Source organism: Pholcus phalangioides, unplaced genomic scaffold (genome assembly GCF_987345545.1).
Source record: "Pholcus phalangioides strain wild (caught in Gottingen) unplaced genomic scaffold, Ppha-v1.0 ptg000001l_1, whole genome shotgun sequence".
Lineage (NCBI taxonomy): Eukaryota > Metazoa > Arthropoda > Arachnida > Araneae > Pholcidae > Pholcus > Pholcus phalangioides.
This window is the reverse complement of record NW_028301594.1, coordinates 26,884,765-26,912,669: the sequence shown is the minus strand read 5'-3', so window position 1 is coordinate 26,912,669 and position 27,905 is coordinate 26,884,765. Positions and strand designations below refer to the sequence as shown.

At 36.7% G+C, this 27,905-nt stretch overlaps 3 protein-coding genes across 3 annotated transcripts; 2 read left to right on the top strand and 1 right to left on the bottom strand.

Annotated features, from left to right (window-relative positions):
* The first annotated feature begins 412 nt into the window (after nucleotides 1–412).
* On the top strand, nucleotides 413–11,371 carry LOC149090237 (coiled-coil domain-containing protein 137). The gene is made up of 6 exons (XM_089233186.1): nucleotides 413–737; nucleotides 3,707–3,870; nucleotides 7,061–7,310; nucleotides 9,865–9,953; nucleotides 10,653–10,729; nucleotides 11,083–11,371. Exons 1-6 carry the CDS (start codon nucleotides 649–651, stop codon nucleotides 11,272–11,274), a joined length of 861 nt encoding a protein of 286 aa, XP_089089312.1. The 5' UTR covers nucleotides 413–648; the 3' UTR covers nucleotides 11,275–11,371.
* Nucleotides 11,372–11,550: 179 nt separating this feature from the next.
* Cox11 (Cytochrome c oxidase copper chaperone COX11) lies at nucleotides 11,551–20,691 on the bottom strand. The gene is made up of 6 exons (XM_089233199.1): nucleotides 20,471–20,691; nucleotides 18,402–18,763; nucleotides 15,248–15,403; nucleotides 13,142–13,267; nucleotides 11,926–11,967; nucleotides 11,551–11,743 (listed from the first exon to the last, which is right to left on the bottom strand). Exons 2-6 carry the CDS (start codon nucleotides 18,732–18,734, stop codon nucleotides 11,603–11,605), a joined length of 798 nt encoding a protein of 265 aa, XP_089089325.1. The 5' UTR covers nucleotides 18,735–18,763; nucleotides 20,471–20,691; the 3' UTR covers nucleotides 11,551–11,602.
* A 423-nt stretch (nucleotides 20,692–21,114) lies between these two features.
* On the top strand, nucleotides 21,115–27,905 carry Ak3 (Adenylate kinase 3). Its single transcript, XM_089233172.1, has one exon. It carries the CDS (start codon nucleotides 21,190–21,192, stop codon nucleotides 21,838–21,840), a length of 651 nt encoding a protein of 216 aa, XP_089089298.1. The 5' UTR covers nucleotides 21,115–21,189; the 3' UTR covers nucleotides 21,841–27,905.

Below are 27,905 nucleotides of genomic sequence, written 5' to 3'. Positions count from 1 at the left end.
GGGGGGGGGGGGGGGCGCACGATGATGATGATGATGATGTCAATTCACATATACATTAGATCAGTCTTCTCCACCTTTCACGATGGGGGGGGCAATGCCCTACATGCCCCCCATCGTATCTCCGCCCACGCTAGGGGGACGGCAAAAGCTCCCAGCTCCAGGAGGGGGTGCATGGTCATGGCCTCCACAAGGATAGGGCTGACAGGGCTGCAGCCCTGGGGCCCCGGAATGATTCTCATCGTTTTTGTTTTTCCACGATATAAATTCATCATAAAGCGGCCCGCAAAAACTCTCAGAGTAGGGGCCGTGTTCTAGGATATGGGGGCCCATGTGCATGGCCGCAACTGGGGGGAGGACAGGAGGATGCCCTAAAATTTACGCTTTCTCCGGATGACAGAGTAATTTTCGTTTCCAGTCGCGGTTGTGTTTCCTCCCACCTAAAAAGCTTTTGCGCACGTTCTGTAGAGAGCAGCACACACACACACACGCTCCTAATGATCATAAAAATTAGCATGAAGTGATACGGCAACAAAAATGTCATTGAAACAAAACGGGGTATGGTCTTAGTTGCTAGAAATCCTGTATAATTATTGTTGTATCGTATCTTATCATAGACAAAGTAAACAAACAACACGTGGGTAAAAAGAAATGGGACGGAAGATCACGAAAACTCGTCGCCACAAGAAGCTGAAATTTGTTGATCCATGTTACACAGGACCAGCTAAAGTTAAAAAAGGGTATCATTCCTTATTTAGCCTAATAATATTATTCATTATTGTTATTCAGCTTGTTCTCATTCCACCACGTATGCATATACTAAAGTAGTACATGCACACAAAACATTATTTTCATTATAAATGTCTTTAGAAGTGTAGTTATAAATCATCAGCTCGTGTTAAACTAGGGGTAACTTTGCTTGCAATGTGAGCGTGTGTTTTTACATCCCAGTTATGTAATACACAGGTTTTCGCTGAGACACGAATGACGAAAAAATCTAAATATTATACCTCATTATACAGGTTTGCGCCAGGGGGCGGCTTAAGCGAGGGTGCGAGGAGAGCAGGTTGTAAAGGGCGGCAATTTAGGCTTTAGTTAGACGCTAAATTTTTTTTCAACTTGCAATAGTAAAAACTTGCATGACATAACCCTTTTGAATCATAGGCCTATATGTGGTTGAGTTCATTGTTAAAGTACTTTGACAACGAACACGTTGAGAAAACTTGAGGGAGCGTACAGGGCCTGGAACCGTAATACCAGAAATAAGAATGTTTTTTGTCACAATGTGGGGAGGAAGAGAAGTGTGTATTTTGTGCCCACCCCACCCCCCAGTAATTTTTTACTGTACGTAAAAAATAAAATAACTTATATTTTTAAAGTATTATATATACTTTCTCAACTGCTATACGAAACGCCATAATTATTGTTTTTCATCAATATATTCATGTATTCGAATGTATACCGCCGGTGAATCCACTAGTGCGCAACTGAACCTTGTATATTCAAGTGAACTTTGTACTTTCTCCGGACTTGATCTCGTCATTAGGTCTATAATATCCATATCTAAATAAGTCTCTAACTGGCAATGGAAAGTCCCCCCGGCTCCTTCAGCCTTGTGATATTATTAATACCAGCAATTGATCAATATTGATAATTCCCACTCACATATTTATAGTTCATTGGACCTGAATTTGTACATGTGTATCCCGTTTTTCATGTTCTATTTTCAGATTCGGACCTAAAAAACCCTTCCAACAGAAGACAAGATGAGAGAAGTTGGTGTTGCAGATTGGCTGATGGTTGGGGACACAGCACAGTGATGAAGGCGGATGGCTCGGAATGTTTTCGTTGGCCTCTTGCGGGCGATCCGCCCGAGCTCCATGGCGGGGGTTTCCGGGGGGGGTGATTTTTGCGGATGTGATTGCCGTGATTCGGAGGCGATGGGGGCCTCGGCGGGGTTGGGCCCTGTGGCTTACGGTGGGTTTTTTTTTTTTTTTTCCAGCATGGCCCAGCCGCAAGGTAGCCTGCTTATATCCCACAAGGGACAGCGGGGGCCATGTTTGGTGTTTGCAGTAATTTTTTCTGGAACACAAAGGAAAAATCTGGTTTCTTTCCCGACTCTGGCATCTTAATAAAAGATGTGCCTCATTATAATTCCTCTTTAAGGGATGAATGTAAGCCCCAAAGCAAAATGTTTTGCATTGTTCTGCAACGAGCCCTCGACTGACTGGAAATGTTCTGCAGTAAAAGTTCCCATAATAGTGTTTTCTTAAAATTCTTCCAGATTGTTCTGTAGTAGAATTGATTGTTCTGCGATGTACATCACAGATTTTGGCATATTCTGCTTTGGGGAATGTAATGTGATAATCATGCCCCTTCCTATGAGGCTCGCCCTCATAGGAAGGGGCATTGACACAACTCCAATCAAGGAACAATTCTCATTTTCTTTTTCCATTTTTTCACATTACAAATAACAATAGAGGGCAAGCTTGGGAGATCTGCCAGGGTCATAACTATATGTTGTAAAAGTTTGTATGTTGTTGTTTTTTTTGACACAAAATAAAGCGTTCCAGACTCTGCCACGAAGCTGGGCTGGAAGAGATCTCGGCAACGGGATAAGTCCAGTGGCAAAGTTCTGCCGTTCATTCATTCAGGGTCATAACTAAGATTTTTGCAGCCCGGGACAAATATTATTTTGCTGTCCCTACAACTTTAAAATTTGATAATTTTATAACTGTGTTCTTTGTTCCCACCTAAAATTACTGCCTGGGACAGTTGCCCCCTCCTCTAGTTTTGGCCCTGGAATCTGCTGCAGATTGTGGGGCCATTGTAATGACGGCTCATTGATAAGAGCTTTAATGAGGGTCACGTTATGTGACGTAATTAAGCAGTAAAATAATTCGGAACTAAAATACGTGACAGTTTCTTTAAAGTCAGGACGTATGGTCATGCTTATTTCACACAGTGAACAATGATGTGTAACTTTGTTTTAAAACAATCGCGTTTATCCCAGAGTCACCTAGGCTGTTACTTGCCAGGGTAGTCTTTAGGGCAGCGGTTCTCAACCAGTGTTCTGCGAAGCCCTTGGGGCTCTGCAGCCGCTCGAGGAAAATATGAAGAAACATCAGATTTGAAAAAAAAATTATTAATATGTTTGAATAATAAAAATAAATCAGTAGCTTTGATGAGTAAATAAAAAATAGGCCTACGGGGCTCCGCCATACATACTATATACCAGAAGGTGCTCTGCAAGCCAAAAAAGGTTGAGAACCACTGCTTTAGGGGCTGGCACGTGAGGTTTTTCACTCGGGTGGCAGGTAAGTGAGCTGCCCCAGTCTGGGCTACAGGTACCTAGAAGCATAGCCCCCACATCCTGGTGCAGGGCCCCCCTCTCCCAGACCACTTTCATGGGTACCTTTATGATAAATGTATAGGATGAAAAAGCAAAAAATTAGAATCGCCTTGGGCTGGAGCCCTGTCAGCCCCTTGGGGGGGCCATGTCTAGAAGTAACATCTTATAGTGAGAGAGACAAAGACACTGCATGTTGACTTGTATTTCATTTTTTGCTGGAAAAAAATCAAATTTTTTGTATAGTTTTTATTGATAATTTTGGCATCTATCGTTTCATTGTCACCCTACACCATTTTTAAAAATAGAATTAAATATAATCAAAATAATGTTTTGGTTTTTTTCAATGTATTTATGTAGCAAACGTCTACCAAATGAACCCCCAAGCAAAGAAGAGCTAGACTTTGATCAACAAGAAATTCCTGCGGCCATGCAAAAGCTCATTGGTGTCACAAAGGAAGTGAAGCAAAACCAGTGGAAAAACAAGAAAACAAAAAAGAAGAAGCCAAATGGTCGAATAGTAGGTACGGGAATCTTCAGTGTATTGAAGTGAATTTTCAAATTATTATTACAGTATTCCCTTGCATCAGCGGCATGCCGCGAAAATCAAGGGACACAAGCTTCTTTAAATGATGAATACTAGTCCATTTCTGGCACACCTGGAAAAAGCAAGGTTTTATGAGAAGATATGATGCATTAGAGGACCGATATCACTGTCCACAAAATTCTGAATAAATAAAAGAATCTGAATAAAATAATTGCTTTCAATGTTATCTAATTATCACCAGCCCAATATGAAATACAAAAACTATGTTTTGTACCTTTTTCTTTCATGTTCAGTGATTGGAAAAATATGCTTTCTTTCAAACTGAGCACAACTCCAGTATATCGCTATGGGCAATTTACTGCCAAGTGAGTTGTGCCAGAAGTGTGATTGTGTACCTAAAAGTCTGAGTGCATATATAGTGTCGTGTCTGATTTTCAGTGCTGCCATCTATATTTCAAAAGTGAAGTGTGATGATTGAATATTTGTACTAGAAATAGTAGCAATATGCATACTTCATTAATCTAAGGAGCATTAGCGGTACTAAATGCCAAACTAAGGTTTACAACTGAAACACAAAAAAATTAAAAAGATTTTAGTAAATTTACTGAATGTATGTTTATCAGAACAATGTGGGTATAATAAAACTACCATTGCAACAGCGAATAAATTGCCATGGGTGGTATTTGCAGTATTACGTTGCTGCAGTACCATATCATGTTTTGTAATGGAATTTTTTAATTTTTCGCTCTACTTATTCAAATTGGTACTTTTCCGTTATGACCATCTACTTGGCTTGTAAATGGTTTGTACATTTTTTTTGGTATTGGCCCATATGTCTTACATGGGGCTTTTATGTAATGTTTACAAACTTGATCATCTCAGCAGAGGGCCCCTTCCCCTTTCTCTCAAAAGCACAGTTCAAGGACTACAGGTGCATTAAGAGTTAGTGATAATGAGAGATCTGGTATTATGTAATTTCCAATAGTAAATGTAGTACACTCTATAATTCGGTGGTGCGCTAGTCTGGTGTTTTCAGGTTGGCTCCCTTCGTGTGTAGAAAAAAAACTCTTACTGGGTGCCCAGGAAGCATATCTATACTTTTTACATTCATACGAGTAAGGAAGTAATTTAGACTCTGGTGATAAGTTGCAATAAGTAAGACAATAGGCATTATGAGGAATTACAAAAAATTTTCAGATGATGTGCAAAGTGTTTATTATGAGAAATATTATGTGTAAAATGGAAGGTCAAGAGACTGAAATTATTTTCGTTCCAGACAAGTTTCCGTTTTATAAAGGTGCACATATAAAAATGTATGCAGTGATTTATGCGTCTATTGTTTTGTGAAACTTAAATTTTGAAAAAATCACCCTAACTTCTATAAATAACAAGTATTAAACAGAGACATGCATATTTTATTATTTTGAATTTTTTCGTTTGCTGTTTCAAATTACCATACATTTAAACTTAATGTGTACTTTATACTTAATGTGTTAATACATTCTCCTCAATAGAATGAATGTTCACTTCTGATTGAGAAATTGCATGCCTTTTCAAACATAGTGACAATATCAACAACGAATTACATTCGTGAAAGAAAGATTCTACATCTCTGTAACACTTAAATTTTAATTATTTTTTCTGCTTCTATGAACTCCATCCATTTTTTGTTTAAATTCAATACACGTTTCTTGTGGCTGGTGGGCAATCTCTACACTGAATGGAAAACCTCTGTGGTAGCCAGAATACTGTATCGCTAAATTGTGAACAATCATTCAGTCTCTCTTGTCTATTTTCCAAAATTATTGAAAAAAATTGAGAAACGGAAGTATTTTCTAACAAAAGCCACCATTTCCATTATTAATGAAATGCTAAACAAGCTGGTATTTTTTTGGACAGAAATATACTGAGTATATCTATGTCTCCACTCAGTGCTCCATGAGACTAATGCGTGTTATAAGGAATTGAAATTAATCGGGTATATTGGTTAGCGCACTTGTCCGGGTATGCAAGAGGATCCAGGTTCGATTACTGGAGGAGACTTAATTTTTCTTTGCAGATATTAGTTTCAGCATAACATCCAGAAAATGCAATTTCTAAGCTAAACAAGCTTTTACAAAATTTTTAATAAATCTGCTTCCACTCAAGCCCAACTCCTTGTACCATTTTAGATAGATAATAAACATTCATCATTTTTCCAAGTGAAAGTTCCCTAACAAAAAGGGGAGGTCAGAACGACTTAACTTTCCTCCCATCAGAAGGGCAAAAACTTTTACTTGGCCAAAAATTCTTTGTTTTAGCAAGATATTTTTTTTATCTACAAATAGACTAAATATAAATATGCCTTCCGTTCCCACTTTAAAGAGGTTTCCCGATGATTGAAAAAATACTAATTTTCTGTTCCCTTCAAGACATGTTCCATCTCATATAAAGCCCGTCTTAGACAAGATTCACTGTATTATGTCTTAAATTTCCCAAAGTGTGCTTATTCATAAAAAAAGTAGAAAAATTATAATTTTTTCCGTGTGCTAAAACTTCCAATTAGTGAAATGTGAATGCAGCTCTGAGAAGTCATTCACAAAAAATTGCATATTTTTAAATGTAATATTAACAGTGATATTTGGCATTGAAGTTTTCAGCATTTCTTGCCAATGATTGAAGGTGTGGTTCATGAATTGGGAAACGTAAATCAAATTCAAAGTTGTAAAAATTCTGTAATTGTCAAAAACATCTAATCGCTATTTATTGTGAATTAAAAAAATGGTTTAGTTCATTCTGTAATCTCATTAAATATTGCATTCAAAAATATGAAATGTTTTGGAAATGGCATTTTACACACAGAACTGGATCTAAATTTGAATAACTAAAAATTTCAGCTCACTGGGACTGTATAAAAAGTTAATTTCTTAATTTTTTATATGACCGTCATTTAAAAACTTTGTAACTAAAAGCATGTTTCCTCTAAATGAATGGTCGCAGAGATATCAGTGCAGTTCGGGACACACACACACAGCCTGTATAATGCCACACGACTTCATTTCAACCACATCAAAAATAAAAGTTTAATCACAGGTAGCAGCTAAAAATGCTATCATTTTTTTGCTTTTCTATGCAAGGAATTTTCTGATTGAAAATATATTTTTCTTCTCATGCCATTGGAAATATAGTCTCGAGTGATTTGGGAGACGAAAAGCAATTTGGAACAAGCAGCAAACAAAAATTGATTCCTCAGAAAGTTGTGCAGAAGAAAAGAGAATCGAGACAGCAGTTTTTTGATCGAATTCAAGCAATGGCTGATAGGGCTATTGCAGAAGCTGAGATCGGAAAGAAATATGATGGCGAAGTAATTCGAGACGAAGAGAGTGGTGAGGCTAAGTTTCTTCCCTGCAAAGAAGATGCCGAACCTTCAGAAAGAAAGTAAGCATTCGTTTGTCTTTGTGTAAATAAAATTTGTACGTTGAATGATATTCAACAACAAACATTCAGAAAAGTTCACTAGATGGGGGGTGGGTAGTAATGATGAATTACAAAATCTTTGGGAATCGAGAAATTACTAGCATGTTTTGATTGACATACAGCAAAGAACTGATGCATTTTCTCTGAATGTGTAGGAGTGACCTAGGCTGGCAACTAGTGTGAAACAACTTATTCCTCAAAATGGTTAAAAATGCCAATGAAACTCAAATAGCATTATATCTGATGAAAGCGAATTAATACATAGCGATTTATTATAGTGGACTCTCGATAATGTGGCCTGTCCAGTAATCTGGTGTTTTCTTGCCAGTTATTTTGTTCTCGCTGGACCACTTTTTTACAGGAAAAACATACCGTTTATACTCGTGTATAAGCCGACCCCCCCCCCCCACTTCAGGACCACCAAAACCGCAATAAATTGAAACCCCATGTATAAGCCGACCCCCAAAAAATCTGTGCATTTTAGAGAAATTTTTTTTTATATTTTCATGCAAAATGAATATCTTACGGAAATTAACGATAGAAAATGATTCAAACTTTTTAATCCGTTTCTTTTGAGTCCCCAAGTTCACCCTAATCCATCAGATCATCGTGGGGATGCGGTATCTTCGTTTTTATCCTCATCTGGGCTGCCATTGTCACTTTGAAAGAGGATATCATCTTCAGTTCCGTCCATCGCATTGCTGATGCAACACTTTCTGAAGGATCGGATGATAATTTCGGCAGAAACAGAATTCTACGCCTCATGTACCCATTGTCACACTACACCAACGTAAGGTTTCTTCAAGGCACCACTTTTTATATCATCGGAACTCATCCATTCGATCCACAAATTTCTCAAATAGTCTTTGAGAGGCTTGTTCATGCTCACATCTAAAGGCTGTACAATCGACGTTAGCCCACCTGGTATTAAAGCCAATGATATTTTCGATTTCTTTGCCTCGGCTTTGACATTATTGGTTCTGTGGGGTTTGAACATATCTCGTACCAATAATGCCGCCTACAAGAATGACTACTGATTGCAGGGGTCGATATTTTGTCATCAGAAACTGACCCTAGTATAAGCCGACTCCCCGACTTGAACGAATTTTTCCACAAAAAAACTCGGCTTATACACGAGTATATACGGTATTTGTATAAACATGCTCCACAAATACACGATCAAGATAAAAACATGAAGACAAACAAAGAGGAAGATAATTTTTTTTTTAACTGCATACGCTATGTGTATGTGTGACCTCAAGGGAGACTATATATGATATGTTCTCCTGTAAATGCTTATGTATGAGGTGTTGTTGGCTTCTTGTGGATTTACAGAAATGAAAAATGTCTCGCCACGTCTCTGCATGTGTCTGCGAAAAAAGAATTCCAAACAATATTCTGTATTGTGGCCTACCCATCTCGTCTATACAGTTCAGTCTTTGCTTCAATTTGATTCTCAGTCTCTTTCATTAGTGATAGTGTCTCATCTGCATCTCTGCTGTTTCTCGTGTCTTCATGTCATTGCAGTTGAAACAAAGCATGGAACGCTGGCTTGTTAAAAAAAGATATGATTATTAAAAAGCTTGAGAAGGGGGAGAAGTTGGTCGATTTTGTCAAGGAATATGCTCCCTGTGCAACCCCCTGGTTCTTTTACTCCAATGGAATAATACAGTTACCAAGTATAATTGCTTCTTTTTTTTTTTCTGAAAAGAAATGCACAGAATTCATTGTGCAAACTCATTTCAATAAATTTATAAAAATACAATATTCTAAATTCATTTATAAACTTCAGATCATTTGTGACTTAAAATGGTGTGTTTTGTTAATAAAAATCTGGGGCGTACAGTGCTTTAAATAATTTTAATGCATTGTTTTTTGTCATAGACCTTCCAGCAATCAAACGTTTTTGGTAATCTGGCCTATTCCTGGTCTGACATATGCCGGATTACCAATGAGAGTCTACTGTATTAATTTTTGAGACATCTGTGATATTATCTTGAAATTTTGTTTAATATTGTTATTTTTGGTTTCTCTGCATCTTTTAGTATGTCTTATTTGCCTAGGCTTATTGTAATATTGACCTAGGCTTTTGCTACAAATTAGCATAAAATTTGAAGGGAAAAAATCCAATTTCATTACTCAAGTTGGTTGTGGTTTTCTAACTTCACAGCGCAAATGTGAGCTGATCCCTCTACAGAGAGCAATCAGGCGTGCAACATTTAAAATATTCACACACAACACTACAAGCAAAAAATAACTGCTGAGTTGTTTAATTTCAAAATTAAGAGACATTCAAATATTTTTTGCCATTTTTCCCACTTTTTCTCTTTTGTTCTAAAGAAGGAACTTGTTACATTTATAAATTTGCACATGATATATCTCAACATTGGTCAAATACAACTTACATCCTCAGATCTGAGAAACGTGGATTTCTGTTTTACCCGATATATATATTTTCCTTGAGTGATGATCTTGTATAATGAGTATATGCTTCTACATATTCGTTGTCTCTTAGGAAGCGCAAACGCTTGAAAGAAAAAGAAAAAAAGATGAAGAAGAAGAAGTCGCATTCAGAGGATGAGGATGATGAAAAATTCAAGAAAGGTAGCTATGTTGTTCTCAAATTTTAATACCTTTAAATTATTTTAATCTATGTGTTATATATCTTTGTATAAATCGACCCTGACAATTCAAAATAGAATAATTGAGGCTCAATCTACTGTATCTTCATTCGAAATTAGTTCTCTGAAATTTTCTTTCCAAATAAGAAACAATTATGCTTTTGGGTGATTCTTCAAAAGCATGAAGAATCAAGTTTTATCATGCATGATAAAATTGTTTGATATTCCTATGTATATTCAAACACAATTGGTGTAGATGATGTTGGACCTTTAAATTAGTGCATATTTGATTGTTGTTTGGCTTATTCCAGTTATGTTTGAGTAATCAAGGTTCTACTGTGATACCTATTTTATCTGCACTTTGTGTGTGTGTGAGAGAGAAAGAGTGCTCTCAAAAATGGAGCTTAATTTAATTTTTTAGTCTGAAAGAGATAATAAATTGATGTTGGGCTCCATTAAAAGTTTGAGAAGATGTTCTAGGCAGGATTATTTTTCGATAAACTAATATGCAGAATGTAAATACATGCCAATCGTGCATAAAATGCAGCAGATATAATGCTGAACCCTAAGCACGTCACATTTTGTGCATTTGTTTTCAATTATATTCCATGTTTGCATTTTAATATTGATTGATAAATTAACTATAAATTTATCATTTTATACTCTGATTACCATTTTTTAGAGGACATTAAGTTTGGAGAAGTGGCTTTACAGCCTCCTTTGCTGAATTTCAAGCCAAAAAAGGCTATTCAATCTAAGGTTCGTGAATCAATTTCTGAGTGCTTGTGTTTCATGAAGATTTCTAATTTTTGCTGTGTAACATCAATTTATCATTTTAATTAGTAGCTTTAAAAAATTTAAATCAGTCTTAATCTAACAAGCATCGATGTATGGCAATATGTAGATATACAAAATTTACCATTTACAAGTTTTTGCTGTTAAACAATGCTATTAGTTTTCGAAAACATCTTGACATAATTTATTGAAGCAAATAAAATTTACCCTTTTTTTCAATTGTATTTAGTATAGCTAATTGTAATATAAGTTGAGTATTATTTACTATGAACTGAAATCCATATAAAACATGATTTTACTTTTTTGTTAACAAATAGGCAGGTGCGAGAGATCTTTTCCTGCTGAAACTATTAAATAAAAACTCAGAAGAAAACCCAAGTGGGACAGCTTCTACTGATTTCAGCCAGAAGAGGAAAATGTTACTTCCTGGTCAAAGAAGAATGTTGGAAGCAGAACGACTAAGAGCTGTGGACTTATATCGAGCGATGAAGCAGAAAAATAAATCATGATCTTCAGGGAAGGTGGGTGGTTCCGAGGAATTTGTCACTGCAACTACATGTCATCCCGTTTAACTTGTGCATATTAAAAATTATTCATAAATTTTCACCTCTGGAATTTTGTTTTTGGTTTCTACTCTAGCTGTAGTTTTGAAAAAATTCTATGCTGTGACTGGAAAGTAGCCACTTGGTTTTTTTCCTTCACTTTATCTAAAAACTCTTTACCCCATAAACTAATAATTCTCATGCCGAAAAAATAATGAGCATAGAAGAAAAATCAGCCATAAGTAATTTTGAGAAACTAAATTTTTTTTTTCTGTTAAAGCTATACATATAGAAACTACGAAAATGATGGCATAGGCAACTGTAGGCCCTCTTTGGCCTCGAAAAAGGTGTAGGATAGTATGATGTCATCAACATTTTCAAGCCTTGGATCCTCTGCATATTCTGGGTCTAGATAGAAGAATACTGGTAGATCAACCTGTAGGAGAAAGTATTTCATGATAAGGATATTTTTTAAAAGTTTAGAAATACACATTTTGGATAAAGACTGTTTCATCTTTTACTCTTGCGTTATTTCTTTTTAGAGAAAATCATTATGTTAGTGTGGATTAAAAGCATTCTCTGAGAAAACAAAGTAACAAATGACTCTTTGATGCTTACTTCTTCGTGGGGATTCAACTGTTGCTCTTCGAAACAGAAACACTGAAATGATGTTGAAAATTTTTCATTGAATCACTATTGTTACTGCATTCTTAATAATAGCCAAATTTATGATTTCATGATTAAAACAGTCAAATCCCTTTATAATTCCCCCATTCCATCAAAAACTTAGGGAGAAATAATTTTCAATATAGAGAACTAGAAAAAAATTTGAGTGTTCTGATGAATAGTTTGTTATATAGAAATTTGTTATACATGCTGTCCCAAATTGTTTGCAGCAGATATCTCCACAATCATTGACTTTAGAAACATACTTTCAATCGCAAAAATTTTTTAAATGACACGTATGAGGGGTCGTATGCATAAAAAATTAGAAAAATTAACTTTTAATGTAGACCAGTGTTTCCCAATATGGGCTAGTTCGAAGGCAGTAGAAGCTACAGGTATAATATAGGTTAGGTCCCCCATTGGTTACCCCTTAACTTATGGGTTAGGTTGCATTAGAGAGCAATGGGAGAAAAATTTCGTAAGCAGTGGGCAATGGTACAAAAAGGGTTGGGAGGCACTGATGCAGACCATATTTTTCCAAACTAATTGGAAGTTTTAACACACAGGGACTGTATAAAAAAATTTTTTAATGAATAGGATCTCTCAGAAAATAAGATATTTTAGGTAACTTCATTTGAAAAAAAAATGTAATTTAAAAGTATTGTTTCTATATAAAGTCAAGGGTTGTAGAGATATGTTATGCAAACAATTCGGGACAGCCGGAACTAGAGGGGAGTAAAATAAATGTAAGATGTAAAATAATTTCTTTGGTCCCTTTTGATTTTTAATTAACAAGGTTTGACTGCATAATATATAACTTCAACAAAAAAATATAATTGAAGTACAGTAGAACTTCCCTTGTCCAAAATTTGGGCTGGAAATTGTAAATAAGATTAAATACCTCTGTAGAGCTAAAATTAGGGACTTGGTAGCTAATTAATTTAAAAATTTGCTTATGTCATTTCGATAATCTCACATAAATTGAACAAAATCTCAAATTATTTGCATTTATTTTTTTGGATCTTCAACATTGCACTGGCGACAGACACCTTCCTCACGAAGCTTAAATATGCATTTATAAAAAATTATTTTGGTGCAGGAGGTTTTACTGCACTTTAAAATCCATGAAAACATGCACAGTTTTTTCAAATAAAAATAATTTCACTACCTGAATTTTATTGAAGTATTTTCCTGCATCATATGGCAAAACGTTATACGTTGCAATTCCAGTCACAGGTCTATCAGTAGGATTTTTGGCTGAATAGAAAGCCAAAGCTGTTTCTCCTGGTGACACCTATGTGCAAAATATTTAGAACTTGACTCTGGATGTCAAACAAGAATCATTAGCATACAGAAGAGCAAATTTCTATTCTGCAATCAACAATAGTAATTTATGAAGGAAAAAATAATTGTTGCTAAGTTCTGTTGTTCTGAGCCAAGAATTTCAATCCTTTTAAATAAAAAAAATAATAGTTTACCTGCTTTGATAAATGTCTACCAAATGACGAATGAGATGAATGTAAAGCTGGACAAGAGTCCAAAACCTTATCAACAGCTTAATTAAATAAATATAATGAAACGTCCGATGTGGTCACATTTTATTTGAACAGAATACATCCCATTATATAAACATCAAGGTTAACGTCCAAACAAGGATTTCCGAATAACTCATTTTTGGACACGAAAATAGAAGAAAAATTATGCATATTATAAGAAAAATACCTCTCAAGATTTGTCCTAAAAGAGTTTTTTTCTTCAGTGAACCTTAACAACATAAAGATAAGTATATATTCTTCCCTATGTTAGTGATTTTCAAAGTGTGATACACAGACTTGGGGGGGGGGGGAGTTCCATGAGTAGTTGCTAGCATGTGTTGGACAAATCCCAGGTCACCATAGCGACTAAAAAATTGGTATTGGTGGTCGAATGGGCATAGTGATGAACTCGCGTCGTGAGGATTCGGGTTCAAACCCCACCGTTGTGACAGTGGTGGTCGGCTGAAGTTAGTTTTCTGCTGTTCCCAACTTTGAGGCGTGAATGCGCGCCAATCTCCTCATTAAAAAGTCTCACCGCAGAGAACAACAGGCCTACAACGGTATAATTATTCATTCATTACACTTCAATCACTAGGAGTTGATAAAAATTCAATTTAAAAAAATTGATTGCAGATGGCAGCACCACAGATAAACAAATTTCACGGAAGGTTCACTATACGTACACACACATTCCAACATGTACCAATTCATTAGAAGGAGGAATACGGACGAGGTGCATGTCTGGTTTAGTAGTAGTAGGTCACTCTTTTCATTATTCACATGCTTGAACACTGCTTTACTTCTTGTTCTCGTGCTTGCAAACTGTTTACTCTTTGTTCACTGTCACTCTTTTGTTCACATAGGTATAGATAGACATGAAAGGCTAGGGGGGAGGGCATTATGATTATACCAATTCATATATATATATATATATATGAATTGGTATTATATATTGGTTTATATATATATATATATATATATATATATATATATATATATATATATATATATATAAACATAAACATTAGATCAGTCATTGATGCTGGGGGGGGGGGGCATCCCATATCTCCTCCCATGTTTGTTTATTCACTGACCTGTGCCATTGCTCTCTAGGCCACTCACATGCTTGCATGTTGTTTTTGTCGCTTATGCACAAGAGTGCTTGCAAACTCTTTAGATCATTCTTTTGGTGGCTCATCAACCGGTACCTTGCTTTTTAAGGTCACTGTTTTGTCACTTACATGCCTGCAAACTTTCAGTAGGTCACTCATTGACCTAGTCAGTATCTCTGTAGCCTGAATTGGATTTATCGTTTTACTGTCTGTGGGCTGTATAAATTTGTCATCCTTTTCCCATTCTATAAACATTTTTGTCCCACTCATTTTACAAATGTGCCGCCCTTCCAAACTTGATGCCCAGGGCTATAGCCTGCTAAGCCCCTCTGTAAATACGCTCCTGTGTGTGCATGCTGCCTGGTCGATATTCAAATCTTATTTCCTCTAACCTTAAAAAGTTTCAGAATACCAGACATAGTATTTAAGGCTTATTGCTTACCAAGTATCAAAGTTACTGAACGAATTAAATAATTTTCTAGGATTCTCAAGATATTTTTTACCCTGTTAAGGACATGGTAGTTTTTGGTTTTTGTCAAAAGCTGTACATTCAAAATCAAAAAATTCACAACTCTGATAATAATTTGAAAAAACGTGCACCAATGTACCTGAAACAGTAAATCTAACCTTTATGTGAGACTGTTGGGGCTTGAAGTTCCACGCCATCCTGGAATTACGGTCAGCATTGAAATTTACAGTGATGAGTCTATTCTTGTTCGGCTTCATTTTCTCCACTATTTCGCCAACGTCTTGTACAAATGCTCTCCCACCTTTACCTGTGCTCTGCGATTAAAATAGAAATGTCAGTGCATGTCACGCTTGAAAATAAATGAATTATAAATTACTTATGATTTCATTAAATTATACCCCGTAACATTAACCTCCTCAGCGGCATTTACTAAATATCTTCCAAACTTGGAGATTATTTCAGCAATTACAAGATACATCGCCTCCTTATAACCCTCTTATATTAGCAATGACGAGCCCAAAGAGTGGCTGAGAGATGCAGGCCCGTCATTTTGAGGGGGCAAGGGGTGGCCGCTGCCCCCCCCCCCGGCTTTTGAAAATGCACTAAAAATGATATATACATACATTGAGTACATGTGCTTTGCCCCCCCCCCCCCTCCTGGAAATGACGGCCTTGGGGAGAGATGCCAAAGAGATACTGTTAAGATGGCCCCACACTTGCGTCGGGTTCTATTTCTACTTTTTTTAGATGTTAGGAAGTTAAGAGATATTATGTGAGCTTTTTCACAAAAAATTATAATAAAAATCTCAAGTTCGGAATAGATATTCTTTTCCAAAACAGCCCGGGTCTTCTTCAACCGTCTGCTTATATCTCTTCAATGGGACAGAGCGGCAGACCATGATCTGATTAGGAGGAATAAATATTGCACAAAACACAACAATTTATCTATATACAGGGTAGCAAACGGGGGTATGACATTTTACTGGCGAACCGTTGATCCTAGAAGTATACTTCCAGTTAGAAAAAGTTTCCAAATAACGTGTAGTACTCAGATTTGTTCATTCATGTTAACGTTGCATATCATTATGTCAAAAATGTTAACTTTTTTATATAGACATCCTGTGCTCAGAAACCCCAATTTGGGAAGTTGTAGCCCTGTCTCGCCTGATGCCAACAAAACAAATCCATGTTTCTGAGTGCAATATTCACTGAGACATTTGAATTTGAAAAGTGAAGGAAAGTTGGATTATTTGGTAACTTTTTCCAATTGGAAGTATACCTCTAGGATCAACGTTTCACCAGTAAATACACCCCGCATATGTGACTGCCAAAGCTCAAAGTGCAGTCAATTCATGAATTGACCAAAAGTTTTGGACAAGGTCAAATTTGAAGAAATGATTTGGGCTTTGCCCAGCCAATTCTAGAAGTGGCTGAAGATGCCTTGCCAATGTTTGATGTGCTGATTTAAGATGGTACAGTAGGCGCTACATCTAATTTTTTTTTTCATCGCCAACATGCGATGGCTACATATAGTGGTATATATAGTGGATTAGCTTCATGTGACAAAAAAAAAATAGAAAAATTATTTATATAATAATCTAGACAGTTTTTTCTGTAAAATTTTTGAAAAAAAAAAATACCACATCGTGGCTAGGATATGATGGGTCGCCATAGCTAGTGTTTACATAATTATCGTGAAGAAACATGCCAAATGTGCCGATGACCCTAAATCATTACTTTTTTTTTCCTGACTTTGACCAGGGATCTCCAACAACTTCACCAACTGGCTTGTCAAAGCCCAAAATTCTGGCATTGGCCTGGCCAATTTCGTCAATTTACAACGAAATTGGCCAATTTGCAAACTGGCAGATTTCAGGTTTTGGCAATAACATATTGTCACCATAATGAAAACATCATGCATCAGTTTTTTTTCAGAAATGAATTTTTGACTATTTTAGATTGAGAACATCTCTCACTTATTAAGAAAAAAAATCAGCAACAATCTGCTCTCTATAGAGAAAAAATTAACCCCTTGTGTGGGTTATTTAATGGGACAGCCCATCCTTTTTTTTTTTTTTTTTTCTCTTCATGGGAAGTTGGGAATTTTTTTATGCACGAGGTTTTCATTATAAGGTAACTGACGATACATAAGATTAATTTTCGGTCTGTATGGTGTATGGAGAGATGTTCTTCCTCTATACAAATCTACAATTTTAGACAGATCATCAAATTTTGCATACATATATAGGACCCGGATTGAATGCAATATAGGCTTCTTTAAAAGTTTGCCAGGGTGGGAAAATGCCTGAGAAGGGCAACAATAGTTCTTGGGTCTCAACAATTACTTTGGATTGGTTACAGTGGTTCCAAAAAAACATGCCTTTCGGACATGTTTGTTTCCTTTGCAATGGTTCGTCACTTTTGGATCCTTTCAGTGTAAGCAGAAAACCCTTTCTTCCATATCAAGCACAACTCTGGTCTATCGTACATGGGCAATTTACTACCGAGTGAGCTGTGTCGGAAGTGTGAGTGTGTGCACCTGACCCTGACAGTCTGAGTGATATCTAGTGTTGTCTGATTTTTCAGTGCTACCATCTACATTTCAAGAGTTAAGTGTGATGATTGAATATTTGTCCAGTTGTAGGCCAAGTTGCTCTCTGTGGCGAGATTTTTTAACAGAGAGATCGGCTTGTAGAAAACCCGAGCAACGCTGGATGTATTTTCTAGTGTTATATAAATGACCTGAGAAATCTCAGGTTGTCGTGGCAACTAGAAAATTCATATTGGAACCTAAAAAATTTTATATACAATTGCTATTGCCCCCCCCCCCCCCGCAAGAAATTTGGCTGGTACCTAAATTTCTTTTCAATTTATTGAGCCCTGGTGATTGTTGGGGGCAGAGTATGCCGACTGAGTTGAACAAAAAAATGACAATCTGACGTTCATTTTGAACGCTAGAACTCTTTTGTTTTGCAAGCAAAAGAGTTCCAGCTAGTAAAAACAAGATGATCATTTATGATCATCAAAAAATTCAAACGGCTTACAAATAACTGGCTATCTCAAGGAGAAAAAAAAACAAAATCCCGACATACATGCAAAACAGAACAGACACACACATGGAGAAAAACCCAGGCTACATAAAGCTGCGCTCCCATGAGGGTGAGAGCACGGCGCCACCGATTTACATATTGCATTGGGCCAACCGGTTCCCCGTGCACAGAAATAAAAAAAAGAGAGAAAACATTCCGACAGTGATATAATATTACTTGCACACTTTACGTAGAAAAACATAAAAATACACATGAAATTTACCTGACAATACATCCTATACAGAAAAACAGAAGAGTATGTGAAACCTCCGACCAGTAAAACAAAGGCTGAACAGTAGTAAAATACATTTCGGTTTCTCGTAACTTGCTCCTGAGATTTCCTATGGATCATTCTAGTAAAATTCAGGCAGCTATTCTTTGGTGCATGCAACTTTTCTAGCGTAGGTCTAAAATCAGAATGGACTTTAATCACCACCTGGAACCTCGTCGAACATAACCTCTTCTGGTGAACTATTGATTGCAGTCTAAAATATGGCATGAAATTTTTTAAATGCATGAGCCTTGGGCAGCTCGTCCAATTGCATAGAAGAAGCATCTTTTATGGTTCAAGCGCAAGTGAATGAACTAGAAAAAAAAGAGAAAATATGTGCTGTGTATGAGCCTAAAAATTTTTCCGCCTTACAACAGAATAAAATATTCAACTTGTCATGACCTAGTGTTTGTTCATGTGTAAATCTATACTATCGATGTCAGTATAGTTCTCCAAAGCCCCCGAGGTAAGCTACTACAGCTAACTACGCATTCACCTCATACACATTACTTTGCGGAATTTCTAAAGAATCAGTACATGACAGTATGCAGTGCCATCTTATTGCATGGGCCCACCTGAGCATGCACAGCCCGGGGGGGCTCAAGTGCAGAGAGGAGAAATTTTACAGTAAACGTGTCCTGCCAAGTAGGGGACCTCGGAAAAATTAATTTGCCGAGGGCCCAGGATGCTCTTAAAGCGGTCTTGCCAAAATGTGCATATATGTGGCCCTCTGATGTATTTATGTTGTTAGAATTGTGCTTGGTTCATATTCTTGCAGATGCTGCCATCTGTGAAGTGAAGATGGTAAATGCTTGAATTTCTATGTTGTATAAGTACATTGCTAAAGGTCTGTCTCTGTCTCCTCTCTGCAGAAAGACTTTTTCAAATGGAAGACCAGCTCACATTCATTACTCAAAGTAAAAAACCACAGAAAACCAAATACAGCTGACCACCACTGTGCTGCCAACAGTGTTCGAACCTAGATCCTCACAACGAGAGTCCAACATGATGTTAACATAACCACACAGCAGTTCGATGTATAGACTGCTGCACATTGGCAGAAATACTAGGCATGTCTCATGCTTTGACCAGTAACTATGTACATCCTGGCTACAAGGTCTGCATTATTCAGATCAAAGAAACTCTCCAACATGTATAAAGAATATCTGTCTGAATATCGTTTATGAAAGGAGTTCCCTATTTTTTCACCCACAGCGTCCCTTATCCTAATCAACACTTATCTGCAGCTCCCCCCAGAGTAGTTTAATGAAAAATTTCTTCGGAAAACCTTTGATGGGTCACCACTCCATGGCGCCCCTTACAAAAGATTGGCCTGGCACAGTTTGAGAACCCTTAGTCTATGCATCAATCTCACCTATGGTCCACAGCACAGACGATGACAGCTGCTATGAACAGAGCTTTCATCGTGATCATTGGAAAGCGCCCTTTGTGGCTTCCCTGCTTGAGTTCCTAGCATGCATTTTGTGGCCATTTGTGTTTGGCCAGTCGCTTTATCACCAATTAATGTATGCGGCATGAATTTTCAATCAGCCTGCATTGAAGATTTTCATAGAGAAAGGTTGAGCTTGTGTAAATTAATTTTGGTGTCAAATACAGGGTCATCTCAACAGCCTTATAGGCCTCTAAACCAGGCCCATAACCAGAAATTTCATTCAGAGAGAGAGAAAGAGAGCGGGGGGGACATCTACTATAGCACCGGGGCCGCAACTAGTATTTTCATACGGGACAGGAATTCCTCATACCACTGGGAAATTTGACGACTTCATAAGGGTATGTTTCTTTCCATATAAAACTCGCCACCTGGGGCAGTTTTCCGGCTCCGCATAGCACCAGATCTCATTATTGTGGGGCCCTTTACATACCTGGGGGGGGGGGGCCCCATGTGTCAAGTGGGCCTAGGCCAAATGACTTCGCCCAAAGAGACATTACAACATTGTAACTAGTATTGTAACAAAAACGTTATAGCTAAAACACACGTGGTAAGGAAATCACATCAGTACCTGGGAAATAAATCTTATTGTGAGTTTTGGATATAAATAGAAAAATATTGTATAAAAGTCATATGAAACTTATTTAGAAAATCTGCACTTAATTAAGCTTTTAATGGCTCAAACTATTGAGATTTTCCGCTAGACTCATGTTTTCAATCATTAGGTGCAAGGCTGACAAACCTACGACTTTGAAAACTTGAAAAATAAACGAAAATATAGACGGCCTTGACTTCGACGTATAGTTTGTTGACAATCAAATTCTCGAAAACATATTTTTCTAAACATATGTTCACTAGATGCGTTTAATAATAGATGGATTTGCATCATAAATAAATGGTATTCAATATTTCTATGAAAATATTTAGTGTTTTCTTTTTTGATTTTAAGACTTAGTGACCATATGTTGAGTATTTTGCGGAACAAATTTGTCATCCTCCATATCCACTTAAATTTCTCCTTTTTTTGGTGAAGTTATTTGAAGAAAATAGACGTATTATTTATAAATCATGGATTTTGCATCTCAACAAGTATTAACTATCGGTAAAATCATCTGTTTTCAAACAAATGAAGAACATTCTTGGGTGTGGAGCAGCAATAAAATCCTAAACACGGAAGGTTCTGTATAATGATATCAGAAATGAACAGCTGATTTCCTTGTTGCCGGTAATCACACTGGTGTGTTATCGAAATATTTTTGGCAGGCGGTTGTAATTTCGTGGGTTTTTAAAATGTCTAATCTTCTGCGTATGCTCATCATGGGCCCACCAGGTTGTGGCAAAGGCACAATATCGGCCCGCATCGTCAAAGATTTCAGTTTTTCATACATAGCTTGCGGCGATCTCCTGAGATCTCACGTAATCAACGGTACCGAAGAAGGCCGATCCATCAAGGAATTACTCGACAAGGGTAAATTCGCCCCGGATCAACTCGTAACGAAACTCGTCTTCAAAGAACTGGGCAGGTTGTCATCCACTAACTGGCTGCTGGATGGCTATCCCCGCTCGACGGTTCAAGCCGAGTCTCTAACCAACAAACTTCGAGTGTCATCGGTTATAAACCTGGACATCCCCGACGAGGTGATCATCGATCGCTTGAGGGGCCGCCTGGTTCATCTATCGAGTGGCCGTATCTACCACACGGAGTTCAATCCGCCGAAGACACCGGGTGTGGACGATGTCACCGGAGAGCTCTTGGAGCAAAGAGCCGATGACATGCCAGATGTTGTCAAGACCAGGTTAGACAACTACAGGAAGGTTACAGAGCCCGTCTTGAATTATTACAAGGAGAGGGGCTTGGTGAGAGAATTCACGGGTAAAACCTCGAACGAGATATGGGTCTTCGTTAAGCAGTACATACAGGAATTGATGAGCAGAGTGTGAAGATTATTTTATATATATATATCTATTTCGAGCATGCATTCCTTGTGCTCACATCCCTATTTCAATGATATAATGAGGAAAAAACAATGAGTTTGCTGAACAAAAATGGCCTGTATGGCAATGTGTTGAAGATTTTTTTTCTTTGGTTGGAAAAACACCGAAAGCATGATGAGAAGTCACCAAGAGGGAAACGGTTATGCTTTCGGAGGTCTTTCTTACCAAGGAAAAAAACCACCAAAAAGGAATGGTGTTATCCCTTTTTGAATATTTTTTAAAACTAAGAACTAAATAAGGGATTGTATGGGATTAAAAATACAACATCCTAGACCAATAAAAACCAGGACTTATTTTACTCGTAAAACTTAAAAGCCCAAATAATAAAAACCTCTTAAATAATACAAGTCAGGGTAAAAAAAGTCTCTGGGTTCAATAAAAGCAAAATTATGGGATTAAAATTATAATGGCTACTAGCCACAGGCTAGTATGTAAAAATATTAATTAAAATATGACGTGTACAATCTGAGAGAATCCATGTCTAGTACTCAGAACAAATGACATACTAGGAAAATGGTATGTATGATACAACGTATAATGAACAAAAAACATGCTCAGAAGCAGCTCAAAATCGGTTGAGTCCCGAGTGCAGAGGATAGTATTGGGACCCTTAAATTAGAAAAATAGTGTAAAGTTGGGTTTTTTGGGAGCCCTTCAGAAGTCAGGCCCAGGAAGTAAACCCTGTGCACCTGCTATTAAATCTGCCTCTGAAAACAGTCCTTCCTGATATAGTATAAATAAATATTCTCTGGAATGTAAATAAAACTTATATGTCTCTTTCTTACATAATTTTGATCAAAGGGCATTAATATTTCTAAAAAAACATCCTTCCAATCCAATTTGCGAACCCAGTAGTAGCCCTTATTTCCCCCCCCCCCCAATCTCCATCCCTGGTCTGTTCTCCGTTGCTCAATCAGAGAGTGATACTTTTTCTAAAATCTAGTGTTTTTCTTTTTTTTACTTATATTGATTGCCTATGTATAATTTTGCGAACTGACATGTTTTTACAAACTTGTCCCGATCAATATGCCAATTCTTCGAACCATCTTCAGCAATCACAATCTAATTTTCAAGTCTGTTCAAACAAGCATCAACTGTTTTTTTATACACTTGTTAATCATTTTAATTATTTTGTTTCCATTATCAGAAATTCTAATATTTTTTATTATTATTGTTACATATCATTATTGTTGATGCTGACATTTTTTAGTGTAAATATTGCAAGTTTCTGAAGGAAACATGGACTAGCATTTTATCTTGTGTAGCCATAAGCAACCATCATTCCAAGGCGTAAAAATGGTCATTCATGAAATGATGTACCTATTTTTCATGCTGCGATTTGTTTTGATTTTTGTTAATGATGTTTCATTATGATTTGAGGTTCATATATGTAACACACACACATGTGGGGAAAAAAAACATTCCATTTCCCTATTTAAATGATTGAATGGTATAAACCAGTGGTTCTTAACCTTTTTCAATCCCCACCCCCAGATAGTATGTTTCGATTTTTTGTAGAATTTAGTTTTTTTGTAACTAATTACCTTATATACTTGTGTATACACTGACCCCCGAACTTGAGGACCACCAAAATGATAGAAAATTGTAAACCTGTGTACAGGCCAATCCTTTTGTTGAAGGAAAAATATATATTTCTAAGATATAAAAGTTATATATGTTACTGCCCGAAGTTGCCCAATTCACGAACTGGCCGGCCCATTGTCCAGAATTTGGGCTTTCGCTGGTCCCTATATATCTATCCCTATGATTCAGGGTCATCGCCACGTTGGCATATTTTTCATGACAATTATGCCCATTTACAATTAGCTATAATTGTTATAGTTAGCTATGGCAACCCAAACGATCAAAAGAATCTGAATATTGATATGTAAGTAATCCATGCATAGGGATCAATGTATAGAGGCCAGTGAAAGCCCAAATTTTGGACATTGGCTGGGTTAAATGGGGCGGCCAGTTCACGAAGTGGCCAACTTCAATCTTTGGCAGTAACATGTGCGATGAAAAATTATCAAAAAAACCTTACAAATATTTTTCCTCCTCTCATTTACTCACTCTCCACTTTACGAGACACCATTAAAATGTTTTCTATCGAATATTTTCAAAGAGGGTTGGAAACCCAACCCCCTTTGACAAAAGGCTGTCTTAGTGCTGGTGCTCACCAGGGCACTGTCTGTGGGCCTCTCGGTACATGATTAGCCTTAGATGACCTTGCATAGTAATTAACATAAACTGTCCATGCATGCCAACATTGGCTTGAAAAGCTTGTCGATAGTAAATATTCAGCTTTGTCATGGGGGACCCCCAGGACAGCATAATCATAGTACAATTTAAAAAAAGACTCAAAATTTAATTTTTTTTTTTTCAATTGAAAGTTCATTAAATACTCATTGCCACTGGAACCTAAAGGGCTCAAGGCCTCTCGAAGCAACTTTCCGAGGTCACCAAATCCTTTAATAATTCATGAATATTCAATGCAATCCCAACCTGCATACGCTCCCTAGTGGGCCGTATATACGAACGTCTAGCAACCGTAGACCCTTCCAATCCCTGTTTTCTTCGTATCAGAGCACCTAGGATGAAACATTCTTTCCGACACAAGTTCTACGAGCTTGACCATGCATTATGCAAATGAAGCCAGGTCCAGACCTGTCATGCTGAACCACTCAAACACCTGTTTTTAACCCACAGAGTGGGGAGGTTTTGACGAAAACTGGTTTTTGCGCGTTTGGACATCGAGTAGAGCGGCGGGTTTAGACCTGGCATTACAAATTGCCTTCCGCGCACAGACAAAACAGATCGGCTATGAGTTTGTCTTCTCTCAGATGCGTTTATGAATTTATCATATTGATAAAGATTGATGCAATTTTAAACAAAATGAGTATAACACCGCAAGAAACTCAAAGACCCGATTTCCATAGTATTGAGAGTAGCTCCATAGTTTGTTGGGGCTGTCAGTAGTAGTTGGCAACTCTGTGTCCAATTTGTAAGGGGTCTCAGTGTATTGCTAGACCAGAGGGGGTCCGTATGATACTGAAACATGGTTTTATTTTTGTGAGCCAAGTTAAACCCACTTTGCTATAGGGAGAGGGGTAGGTAAAACCGGGATGAATTTTTTTCCTCAAAAACTGACCCATGTATAAGCCGACCCTCCCAATATATGAAAGATTTTCTGAACAAAAAATACTTGGCAAGTATATATATACTGTAATTTTTATAAATTCTTTTATATATTTTTAATTCCTTTACCTTGGCCTATGGTTTATTAGTTTTATGGTATTTTTTTTATAAATTATGCACCAGGGCATTGGTAGCCACGACGACTGAGAAATTAGCATCATCAATTAATATAATTTCGAGAGTGAGGTTGACAAAATTTTCCAAATATATTTTAGAACCCCTATATAAGAATGCTACAAGAAAGAATAAGTGTACAGACTGTTGTTTGTAAACTTATTTTTTTCGTGTGACTTTGAAAAAGAATATATCCAATGATACTTGCTTGTGCCTCCTTTTTAAGATTTCTTGGAAATGGGAGATTGCATTGTCGTTGGCCAGATTCATTGCTCGCACCATTACAGCTTAATTTGGGTGATTCTTTTCTACACTACAAAATTTTGCACAAAAATTTCCACATTCTATATATTTCTCCAATCTCATATAAAGTGAGGGACGTCTCTCTTCCTCACACGAGATACCTTCCATATGCTGTTGTGTGCAATGGGGATTCATCAGTTCATCTAAGGTCAATTCCTGGCCATGTTCTATCACTAGTTCTTGAATGTCTTCTCCAAGGACAACCTCTTTGATAGATGGTAGCTCCTATTCATGAACTAACCCTTAAAAGTTTCATTCAATAATGTAATCAGCCCAGTTTTCCCCAAGCAGAATTTTAAAAAAAACCAACTTAACATAACAAGTGTACATATGCATTGTTACACAATGCTACATCTAGTTTCATATGGTAAACTGTCATGCTCGCAAGTGTGTTCATTTTTCGAGTTAGGTATGCTGACCGTAGGAAAGAATACTTTCCACAGTACACGTGTGGACATAAGTGAAAAACCATCAGCTCAGTTGTGATAACGTGAAACCAAATAAACAAATCTAAAATTTTTTGGTCGTAATGGGAATCATAGCTCGTTAACTGAGTCAAAATTTGTTTAAAATTTTTGCTTATTCTGCAAATTGCTCATAAACCAAGTTCCCCTGCATGGTGTTTTAGATTCAAATCATTTCCCTTTTTTTCCCATCAATGCATAAAATTTTTTGCAATGATTTTTTTTTTTTGTGCTTAGAGGTTAAAACATTCCATCCTTTAATATACTCGGAAATTGCCATAGATAACCACTTTTGCCATTTCTGTTTTGTTATACAGTTCTTGTGCTTTGGCCCCTACAAAATCTTTTTTTTCCCTTTCAAAACTCAAAAAGTGTGCTTGTCTTTAAGATCATTTCCCCTCCCCGCAATGTATATATATTTTTTGGTTTCATGAGTTTGCATCACTAGCTGTGCTTGTTAAAATCTTCTCTGAGGAGAGACATATTACTTCTATTGAAAGATGGGTGGTGCCACAGTGACTCGCCATCTCAATGAATTAGAAGGCTTGGGATCCCCCACTTCTAGCCCTAATTTAAAAAGATATAGGAGAAAAAATCAGGGCTGGACAAATTGTAAAAAAAATCTAGGTGCCAAAGAAATTTTTACTGGAAGAAAAAGTTCCAAAATAATGTTTCTTTTGACTTTTTCAGGGCATAGTGACCCTCTTTTGAGTTGGCAGATGTGCTGCTATAAATTCCAAACATTTTGTGCTGCTCTCAGCCTGCAATTTAGAAACTGCACAAAGAAAAAAATTCTCTAAGTTTTCTGTCATTTCTCTTAAAATTTGCCACCCCCCTCAAGATTGCCGTTTGGGAGAAACTACTCCCCCCTAGTTCCAGCCCTACAGAAATGATGAAAGGTAATTATAAAACATAATTTTGAGCCTACAAAAAAATGAATGAGAATTTCAGCATTGATAAAAATTTGAAAGAAAAAAAAAAGTCTAAATTATTTTGAGACACTTTTTTTTAACTGAGCCCAGACCCTTTTGCTCACCAGCACATGGCTACTAAAAATGGGCCTCAATTTCTTTATTTACTGAGTTCTCAGCAATCTGGAAAGTCAGAGAAATGAAAAATGGTTGGGGAAAGAAACTCTGAAAACAAAAATTCAGAATTTTGTGTGGAAGGTTGGAATTTTGAATTGCATTATTTTTTCCTCTGGAGTTTTGGTCAGGGAAATAATCAAGCAGATTTTGCTGGGAACCCTGACTTGGCATACATACTTTTCCATCAAAGATATTTAAGAAAGGAAAAACATTTTTTTCTCTCATATAACTATCTTAGGTCGGGATTACACTATAAAAGCTTGATAACCAAGCTTATTGGCCTTTTTCAAAAACGTTTATGGTGTAATCCTGGCCTTAATGTGATTCACTTATATCCTCTTCAAACCTGAGCCAAAACTTGGTAATAAAAAAATTAGATTGATTTGGTGTTTATTGTATGTCAAAATGCCCTTTGAAAAGAAAAGGTAATTGAATAATTTGGGTCGATATCTTTATTGGGACCATTTGAGTTACGTACACATATGTGTACCTGTAAAGTGAAGAAGTTATGTGCATAAAATAACCAAAATCTCTCTCACTTTAAATTGCTGTTATTATTGTTGAGTTGAAACTTGAATGACTTGCCATATTGCTCATGTTCATAAGCATTGTGCTCATTTTTAGATTTTATTTCTTGTTTATCTTAATGTTTTGTTATAGTTTTGTTTTTATTCGTGCGCATTCCAATGATACGTTATAACTAAAGTTGTCATATCTGTACTTAATAGAGACTGTGATTATCTGATTTTGGTGGTGTTGTGCAACATACAAATATGTTTAACTTTTGTTTTTCAGGAACAAAACTGTACTTAATATTTTATGTATTTTTTTATATCAATTAAAA

What these genes read in the sequence shown, in the direction of transcription:
- Cox11 (XM_089233199.1), bottom strand. Translation starts at nt 18,734, where the DNA reads ATGCTTCTTCTATGCAATTGGACGAGCTGCCCAAGGCTCATGCATTTA. An exon ending in CCCAACAGTCTCACATAAAG is followed by an intron (nt 13,268 to 15,247) that starts GTTAGATTTACT and finishes TTTTGCACATAG; the next exon opens with GTGTCACCAGGAGAAACAGC. An exon ending in AATACTTCAATAAAATTCAG is followed by an intron (nt 11,968 to 13,141) that starts GTAGTGAAATTA and finishes ACATCATTTCAG; the next exon opens with TGTTTCTGTTTCGAAGAGCA.
- Ak3 (XM_089233172.1), top strand. Translation starts at nt 21,190, where the DNA reads ATGTCTAATCTTCTGCGTATGCTCATCATGGGCCCACCAGGTTGTGGC.
- LOC149090237 (XM_089233186.1), top strand. Translation starts at nt 649, where the DNA reads ATGGGACGGAAGATCACGAAAACTCGTCGCCACAAGAAGCTGAAATTT. An exon ending in CCAGCTAAAGTTAAAAAAGG is followed by an intron (nt 738 to 3,706) that starts GTATCATTCCTT and finishes GTATTTATGTAG; the next exon opens with CAAACGTCTACCAAATGAAC. An exon ending in AAAAGGCTATTCAATCTAAG is followed by an intron (nt 10,730 to 11,082) that starts GTTCGTGAATCA and finishes GTTAACAAATAG; the next exon opens with GCAGGTGCGAGAGATCTTTT.